The sequence below is a fragment of the Gekko japonicus genome, unplaced genomic scaffold (genome assembly GCF_001447785.1).
Source record: "Gekko japonicus isolate JY-2015 unplaced genomic scaffold, Gekko_japonicus_V1.1 scaffold86, whole genome shotgun sequence".
Classification (NCBI taxonomy): Eukaryota; Metazoa; Chordata; class Lepidosauria; order Squamata; family Gekkonidae; genus Gekko; species Gekko japonicus.
In genome coordinates this window covers 293457-303184 of record NW_015172005.1, presented here as the reverse complement: position 1 = coordinate 303184, position 9728 = coordinate 293457, and the positions used below count along the sequence as shown (strand labels likewise).

General features: G+C 44.0%; 1 protein-coding gene across 1 annotated transcript in view; it reads right to left on the bottom strand.

Moving 5' to 3' along the window:
• Nucleotides 1–9728, bottom strand: part of LOC107117953 (transcriptional enhancer factor TEF-1) — a 270762-nt gene that overhangs the window by 48020 nt on the left and 213014 nt on the right. Inside the window, exons 6-8 of the mRNA XM_015420152.1 lie at nt 5746–5757; nt 1734–1868; nt 1488–1534 (exon numbers count right to left, since the gene is read on the bottom strand). Of these exons, the coding sequence (XP_015275638.1) occupies nt 1488–1534; nt 1734–1868; nt 5746–5757 (194 nt within the window). The remainder of the gene's footprint in view (nt 1–1487; nt 1535–1733; nt 1869–5745; nt 5758–9728) is intronic.

The window sequence follows — 9728 nt, the reverse complement described above, 5'->3', positions numbered from 1 at the left end:
CTTCAGATTTCTTCTTGGGGGAATAAAGAAAGCTGGGAAGTCAAAGGACCTGCAGTAATTCACATGTACTGTTACAAGATTATATCAATAAATGATATTTAATTGCAGATTATTATTTTTTTAAAAAGCCCTCTGGTTGAAGTGGGAGGAAATGGTTGCCAAGAGACAGTGTCAGGGAAAATGGCTGTCATGTGGGTGGGATAACCCAAACTTTCCTACCCACTTGGCAGCCACCCAGGCTTTACTGTCGTTTCCAAAAACTTTGCAGGAAAGCAGGTTTGAGAAAGACCAAAGAAAAGCTGGCGAAACCATGGGAGGTACACAAATACACTATGATGTTGTAGGGAAGCAGGGGGGAAACACACTCTCCAACAGTGTTGAACCAGGGCCAGATGACCTGCATGGAAATGGCCCAGGTTTACCTCCCATTCAAAATGATGTCCCTTTAGACTTTAAAGGGGTCTTATTTTGAATCATAGTATTGTGGGTTCCTCACTCTGCAGGTAGTGGCCCCTGGAAACCAGCTCTAGCGCTCATTATTGTCTGCCAGCTGTTTGGTGATGCATGCACTCTTTAAATGAATTTTAGAGGTCTGTTGTTTTCTACAGGGCCAAAAATAACAGCTCTTTAAAATTTAAAACTAATGTACACTGCCAAAGAGTTGTTTGCTGGGCATGCCACTCCCTCTGACTTCCCGCCCTCCTGCTACCTCAGGGTGGAGGTGGTGACAAAAATGGTCAGAATAAAAAAAAAAAAATCAGAACCCTGAAATGGTAACAACACTCTTGAACATTCGGGATATCATAAGGCATGCCATCCCTGAAGTCCCAAAATGAAAGTAATGTGAAAATTTTTGAAATACCCCTCTCTAGATGGTTAACTGCACTAACCCATTTCTGTTACAGGAAAGCTTAATTTGTTTTTTTTAGACAGTGCTAATCACTTGCCCCTGGTTCAAGACACTTAATTATTTTCTATAGGTACATATAAGTTTGAATATATATGCAGTTAAACAAATGCTTTATTTATATAGGGTTGCCAAGTTCATCTTCCACCCCCAGTGGGGGACTTTGGGGGCGTTCCTGGAGGGGGCAGGGCATCCCTGATGTGATGACGTCACGTTGGGGACGTCCGCCCCCCCCCGCCCGTGCGCCAGATCTCCAGAAACGGCAGTTCCCTGCACTTAAAGGAGCCAGCGTTTCCCTTTTAAATGCAGGAGCCGGTGTTTCCCCTTTAAGAGCAGCCGCGTTTCCCTTTTAAGAGCGCGAAGCTGGCATTTCCCTGCAAGCTTGCGGAAATCAGGCTTGGGAGGAAACACGGGTTCCACACACTTGAAGGGAGAGAGATGGGTGGCTGTGGGTGTTGGGGGTGGGGCTTCCCCCGCCGGCCATCTGGAAACCCCTGGCAAACCGGGGGGTTTGGCAACCCTATATTTATAACACATGCACATACAAGCAGAGAAGTATGGCCTTATTTTCTAAACTTACTCTTGTGAAGATCCCGGCTGCCCTGTTTGTATCATTCCTGGCCAAAACTAGATAAAGGGAAAATGACAAATACAGCAATTTAATGGTCATTTTTATGAGCACAGTTATTCAATTTTTTCCCACCAAATTCCTTTTTTTGTAAAGACAGAGGGAAGTACATTTTATGCAGAAATTAATTGATGCGGACTTCATTTCCTACAAATCATTGTTCTAAAATGTATTTTCTATTGCAGCCAATTAACTTACTCCAGGTGCTCCAGGAAATGTAGGACGGGGAATTCCTGGCAGGCCCAACTTATTGTGAATCGCTGTTGCAGATACTATTTGAGCGGATGACATGGCTGCCATGTGCTGGAGCGCTTTGTCCTTTGCAGTCTGATCCTTTAACATGACAATTATACGCAATCATTAATGCACCGGGCACAACAAATCACACTTGAGCAAACACAGCTAGAAAGCACATATGCTTAAATTAAAAGAGGCACAGGAAACATGAGAAAATAAAAGCATGCAGGAAAAAAAATGCAGCATAGTGCTAAAATGATTCAGACTACCTCAGGGCAAAGTTCTCTCCTTATTGCTATTGTAAGTCTCATTAACTTTGAATACAATTCTGTTACAAAGAAGCAGGGAGTCAAACCCAGCTTGAACTTTCTCCCACCTCAACCTAGAACAGAGCCTAAGCTTTTGTTGAGCCCAGACTAGAAGACTGCAACAACAAAACTGTTAGAATAAAGATTCCAATAAAAATGTTTCAGAATAAAGACATTTTTAAAAATCTTGGTCCCAACCAAATTGTAATATATAAATAGGAAAGCAATATCTGGGAGGATGTTTGTACATTTTGGATTTTGCCTGGCCTCCTTATTCAGTACCCATCAAGGGCATGGAAAGGTGGATGATCTTCTGTCTTAAAGGCTGCAATTCATCCTAGCAGCCTGTGAAAATACACAGCCTGGCGGAAGAAGGGACGAAAAACAGCTTTTCGGTGCACTGCAGAGTGCGTCTCACATGCCGGTGCCAGGTGTTATTAAAGTTTTTTTAAAAAAACTGAACCAGAATGCAGAAGGCACAATCCAGCCAAAGTTAAGCACTTTTAAATCCTGGTCACCTGAAACAGAATGATTTAAATATGTGCTTAACTCTCCAGAGAGACAGAATTTGAAAGTGCTTGACACCATGCAATAAGCGAGACTGCGGCTGGTATCGGAGACCATCGTTAGAAAATCTTTGCTACTCAAAAGAAGGACTGTTTCCTCATGGTAATTCTTTAGCAAGGTTTTTTGTTCAAGTGTATGCTGTTAAAAAAAACCCCTTCCTATTGAAATCTATTATTCCTGGCTGGATCAATATATATTATGTGTTTTCCCCTTTTTGATTGTACTTCTGTTTCTAGTGTGTTAGATAATTTTTAAATCTTATTTATAATATACATAACTTGGTTTCTTAAATCTCTTTATTGTTTGTACGGAATATTGGTACAGACTCCGTGACGTGGTTATTTCTTGATTTACTGACACCATGAAATGGCAGAAACACTGGAAGAAGCTGCTTCACCCACTGGTAAATGCTTTATTCATGAGATCTTACTCCAGATCAAGTTTAAAAGTGGACTATGCTTTATGGTAGATGGTGACTCTATGCTCCCCCACCCCAGCTATCAATGATGACAGGGAGATGCTAGTACCATGGGCAACTGAACATGGGCTAGTACCAAGGGGCAGTCCAGACCTGAAAATTACATTCTCCAGCTCAGATTCCATGGAGTCATCAGCAGGCACTGGAGACATGAGCTGGAGATTCAAGCATAGCAGGCACTGTAAGACAAAGCTCTTAATGCCAGGCCAGGGCCTTCTAAACAATTCCTATTGCCTGCCAACCAGAGGAAGCCATACTAAGCACCTTTATTTACTTCTGGACCTGAAGGCTCTGGGGCATGGGTGCATACAATCTAGGATAGGTCACTGGCTCAGCCCCAGACTAAGATTATAGCACGAATTCTGTCCCCCAAGTGGCAGAAATTGTTTCTAGTTTTAAATATGTCCCATAGGCTCAGGAGTGTAACACACCTTTTAAAACTGGAAAGCAGAAACAAATACAATAGAAGTACAGACAATCCTGTGCAGATGTTGATATCCTACACAGAGTGGGGGTCAAGACAGCCCCTTCCCCATGACATGCCCCGTACATTCTTGCCTACATGTCTGTCCATGTGTATAAAGCCTACATGTAAAACCCTTGGTGGCTGAGTGTAACTAACACAACCAATGGGTAGGGAAGTTTTCATATTAAAGACCTAAGTGACTGACACTACTCATGTGGTTGCATTATTCATATGTAACCACCAGCCATGTGGAATCACACAAGGGGAAATGATGGATGGGTGGGTTAATAAGTAATCAATACTGGGCTCAGTACAGTTTGCCAGGAAGATATTGGTCATTTGTAGATTTTTACAGAGTGAGCATTATGTAGTAACTACAGTGTCAGATTCAGATCTGGGAGAACCAGATTTCAATCCTACTATGACATGAATGCTTGCTGGGTGACCTTGGGCCAATTACTCTCTCAACCTACCCTCACAGGCTTGTTGTGAAAACAAAAAGGGAAAGGGGGGGGGAGAAAGATGTTGTAATCCACTCTGGATCTTCATTGGGGGAAAAGACACAGATAGGCAGATAGATAAACACACTCTTCAGGGCCTTCCCCTGAGATATGCAATATATCTAATTCTCAACATATGCAGATACTTACATCTGCAGATAGGGGCTATGGAGATAGAGAACAGATTTCCCTGCAAACTTGGGGGACCTCCCCCTCAACAGGTTTGCACAAAATCTGAAAACTTTTAACAAATCCCCCGAATGGAGAAGCATTGTCTATGCTCATGTGCACAATGCCCCTCCATTCCTCAGCTTCATCCATGTCTGCCTAGTGGCCAGAGGAGGGGGGGGAGAGAGCAGGAACTGCTGCTGCTGTGGGAGCCACAGAGGTAACAACGATGGAAGTGGGCGTGTGAGCAACAGAGGAGCAAGAGCCACCCTCCCACTGTGGACTGTGGAACAGCAGCAATGCAGGCACGTAGGGAAGGAAGGAGCTGCCACCATCATCCCCTCCATGAACTGCAGAGACCTGGAACCATGGAGCAGCTGCTGCCACGTTAGCTGAGGAAATGGCAGCAATACAGAAGGGTAAGTGAGCTGTAGGGGGCAACAATGCAGGTGGGCAGAAGAGGAAGGAGCCAGTGCTGCAATTCTGCCCCCCTCCACATGAAGCAGCAGGAAAGGTCATTTCGGGGGGGGATCGCAGTTCCCCCGGGTGAGGTACGGGGGGCGGGGCACATGACGAAGCCCCGCCCCCTGCTTCCGGCCGCCCCGCTTCCGGCCCTCATTCAGCCAGGAGGAGGCAGGAGAAGAGCGAGGGTAAGTTGCTTCCTCCCTGCCTCTCCCCACCCCTGCCTGCCTGGGGCCAGGGAGGGCCTTCGCGGGGCTTCCTCGCACTCCCGCCGGCCTTGCAGGTCCACTGCCGGGCTCCTCATGGGGCTCGGCAGTGGAGCTGCAAGGCCACCGGGACCGTTTGGGGCGGGGTATGTGGCCTTATGACACACTTCCAGTGATGTCAGGGGGTGTGGCCTTATGACACACTTCCGGTGATGTCAGGGGTGTGTGGCATATGCTAATATGCTAATGAGTTCCCCTAGCTCTTTTTCTACGAAACGACCCCTGAGCAGCAGGAACGTATGTAGACTGGCTGGCAAGGAGGTGAGTGGGAGCCAGCAAGTGGGCAGCTCAGTGCTCCGCCCCTCCATGAGTCTCACAGGTCCCTGCTTGTATTCTCTAACTGTAAGTGAATCTGGCAGTTTTAAGGTGGCTAAAGTGGACAGTTTGTTTAATATTTTTCACTGAAGGTCTCTTTGCTTTGAAAATTGTTGCTTTAGAAAATGTGAACATTTCGGTATATGACTAAATGATGAAGGAACGCAAGCACCAAGAGGCAGATTCATTGTTACAAGCATAGTTGCGAGCATGCTGGCCAGGAATGCATGCCATCCTAGTATAGGGTATACCAAGTCACACACATATTCCCTAAAAAGCCCATACAAAGTAATGAGATGGTGAGCAGCATCTTCTTTTGAACAGCTCCTTTAGAAAAAGCACAGGCTAGCAGTACAGTTAAAGCTAGCTAATAAGGGGAAAAAAAACAACAACTGCCAAGCACAGATAAAATACATAAGGCTTGCTTTACTGAAAATACTTACCATGCTTGTCACCTGGATGTAACAACAAAAAGTGTGTTAAGATGCTTCTAGACAAGTGCATTTTCCTAGTAAAATATGCTACAGTACATTTAAGAACGGAAAGTGTTCCTTCATCTTTATAGGCAAAGTGTAATTATTCATCTTCACCAAGGAACTGATTCAACAAAAGAATGAAAGGACCAATCATATTCATGCCTAGCACGATGATACAATTAAATGCCTAGTTTGGCAGCTGTTAGGTTTTCAGCCTGCTTGGGTACCTGAGGAAACTCCTCTGTTGCAAAGGAGACATTGCCTATTGTAGCTTTATTCCCAAATCAAGGGGTCTGGCAGCAGGGGGAGCAGCTGCTCTCGGCAGTGCTCTCCCTGCCATCAGGTGCAGATTTGGAGGCAGACACCTGATCAGGTGTTAATGCTTCCAGAAGCAGCATTAACACCTGTGGACCCATCTGTAGCTGCTCCTGCAGTCACAGAGGAGTCGGCTGAGAGTGACACGGCCCCTGAAGAAGCCACGCTTTTAGCAGCAGCGGGGGGTGCAGTGCAGTCAGAAATCTACTTATTCAAAAGATTGACCCAACTGCCTGACCTATTTTCGGCTCATAAGCTTTTGGTCTAGCATTATTATTTTGAACGGTTCAAAAGGGAACCTTTCCTCGGAGTGAAAAATTGGCTGCTGTTTCTAAATCAAATTTAAAACAAAGAGGTCTTGCTTTTTGCAGGTCTGTAACATTCACCGGCAGCCCACTTATTCAGCACCTGCCTTGAATTGTCAAGGCTGGTCTGGTCTGGGGCAGTCAGGCCAAGAAACTGAGAGAACAGCAGGCAGAAATTCTGCACAACTGGGAACTGGGCATGTCGGTGAACAGGCACACATACCACATAGCATACACACAACATCTGACCAATCCAGAGGTTCCTTCCCACTTGCTAATAACAGAGGCCAATGTTGCACACTTCTGTTTCCCTTTTTGCCTTAGGAGATGAGTATGCACAGACATAGTTTAAGCAATATCTCAGACCAGGAGACCACGGTGTAAATCTCAGGTTCCCTGTCATCTGGGCAACATTCTTTCAGAAACTTGGAACACTTCAGAAGCACTAATTTTATTGGGTAACAATTGGTACAACAGTAGAATTTGTGTCTAAATATATCCTTTAGGGGAACATTCTCCAAGAGACACATTTCTTAACTTTGCTCAATTTGTTGTCCTTTCCTATAATATCCGATTCAGTTTTTAAACTGCACTTAGACCATTTTCTTTTTTTGTTTGAAGAACCACCTGCAAAGGTGTGCTTTGTTTGCCTCAACACTGCTGATGGCCCTCAGTAGCATGGATTATGTAGTTCATTTGCAAGACAGTTCATGTATGAAACATTCTAACATATTGCCAAAGGAGGACGGAACTAGGCAGCTTTCACAGTCACCTCCCATCCTATGATCATATCAACTTTACATAATAAAAATGGGCATTTCCTCCTTCACAGATATGCAGCCATCTCTGGGGTGACACGTAACAGATGATTAATCACACGTTAAAATGCTACATGACAGTTTCAGCAGCTAGTGAAGAAGACTACATCCAATTAAAACTGGATGGGGAATTTAGGCAGGCAGATTAGCAGTAATTATCCAACTGGAATTTGGCCAAGATACATGACTTAACACCCTTATTCTGCACCTCAGAGTACACTGAGATGTTTAATGAACACAAGGCTTTTGACCTCCTAAGAAAATGAGTTTTTGTTCATACTATCAGTTAACCTACAATACATATGAAATAACATGACTGGGGGTTAATGTAATTATGCAATCACTTGGGCAAATGTGAATGAATTTTTGCTTACGATACCATGCCTTAAAAGTGCTATGGTTGGTTCTGATACTGCTAACATTATTTTCTGCCTCAACTGACTCTTATCCTAACCAGATTCTCTCTTTACGGCCTTAGAAAGAGTTGATGTTTTCTAAAACTTACACTGAATAGTCTTTGGGCATCTCCTACAATTACCTATTTTGTCTCTCTCTGGATTTTTGATACATAAACCTCTGAGCTCAGTTACCCATCTAAATGTGTTAATAAGTTCAGCACCAGACTGCTCTCATCAGTGCCATGTTCCCAAATGAAAAGCTACCTTCAGCTAAATCAGATGCACAACAGTACTTCTCTGCCTGGCCCAGGCACTCCCTTTCCAAGGGCCTGATAAAATTGAATTTCTTTTTAAAAATAATTCATAAAATACAAAATGTATATGAATATACAGAAAATATAGAATGCATCTAAAAATATGCCTATCTGAATCTAACCACCTAAACCCCATTTCAGCATTCCTCCCTAATCATAGAGAACCTTTCATTAGCAACTGTCAATATGACTACTATCTTACTTATACCATTATCATCACCATTCTTTGTATCGCTCTTGACCATAGAAGATCTATTCTACATATATCTCTATTATTCCAGTAAGCAGTTAGTTTAACTAAAGTATATCATGCTTGCTTTGGCAGCACATATACTAAACTAAAGTATATATCTCATTTATCTTTTCCAACCAATCTTGTAATTTGGAGAGGTTTTTTTGTTTCCATTGCCTGGCAAAAACCAGCCTGGCGAAAACCAGCCTGGCAGCAGTAATCATATGTAGAACAACCATTTGTTGATCTTTAGAAGTTTAAGGTAAGTAATTCAACAATAAAGTCACTGGTTTATGGGGGATTTGTACTTCTAACACTATTGAGATAGCTTTCACCACTGATTTCCAATAGTGAGAAGCTCGTATACATTCCCACCACATATGCGGCGATAAAACTGAATTTCTAACATATTAGTAATGTTCCACTAAATCACTAAGGTGATGTATATTCTTGGTGGTTTGTAGTACCTTCCTCTGTCCCAATACCATCTCTCATTTTAAGTTTTCCAAACAGACAGGGAAAGCTAACTGGGTTGGGGAAAATCTAAGCAGGAAAAGGGTAATGCAATGGTTACCTCTGACATCTCCATCTTGCCAGTCTGCAAGGAGAGAGCACTGTTCTAAGGAGCCCCCAACGTAAGGATTTTTTTTAAAAAAAAAACAGTGTGTGGGAAATTTTAAGGACAGCAATAGAAGGCAGTCAGCATCAGAGACAAGATGACAATGGAGTGAGCTACATAGGAGCAGCAGGGAAAGCAAGAATAGCAAAAGGGTGAGGGGGTAAATGGATGCAGAAAGAAGACATCTGGGACAATGCTGTATTCGAGAAAGGATGTAGAGAGCTTCATTGCTATAGTTGCAGAGGGTAGCCATGCTGGTCTGCAGTAGAACAGCTGGATTTAAACCCAGTAGCACCCTGGAGACCATCAAGAGGTTCAGGGTATGAGCTTTTGAGAGTCAAACGTTCCCTGTGAAGATGCCACTGGAATCTAGCTGTTTTGAGCAGACATGTCGAACATATGGCCCAGGGGCTAGAAGCGGCCCATCCAGGGCTCTTATATGGCCCACGAACAACAGGGGGGGACCAATCCAAATGTGGACTGGAAGGGCCTATATTAGGGTATTATACCCCCTGCTGAGATCCCTCCCTTCCCCAAATGCAGGCCCTCCCCAAGGTCTTCACCCAGATTGCCTAACCCAGAGTTGGAAACCATAAGTGGTGAGGAGGGCTGGTTTGGCCCCGAGCTCTGCTGAGAAGAAGTATCGGTCACAGTTGGTGGTAAAATATCTCTGGTACCTGGCCTGACACATAGCTGGCCTGACAGTGACATTTGTATCAGATCTAGCCCTTGTAACACATAAGTTTGACGCCTCTGGTTTAGAGATTTCCCCAGATCCTACATTCTGTAAGGGAATTACTCAAGGACTACATTGCCCCGCAGTCCTGACTCTGACCTAAGTTAACAGTTGGTAGGAGGGAAACAGCAGAGAACAGGGAAGAAAAGGAGAAAGGGACAAGGACACCAGTGTGGCGTGTGGAAGTTGAAACAAAGAATTTGGATTCCTGCT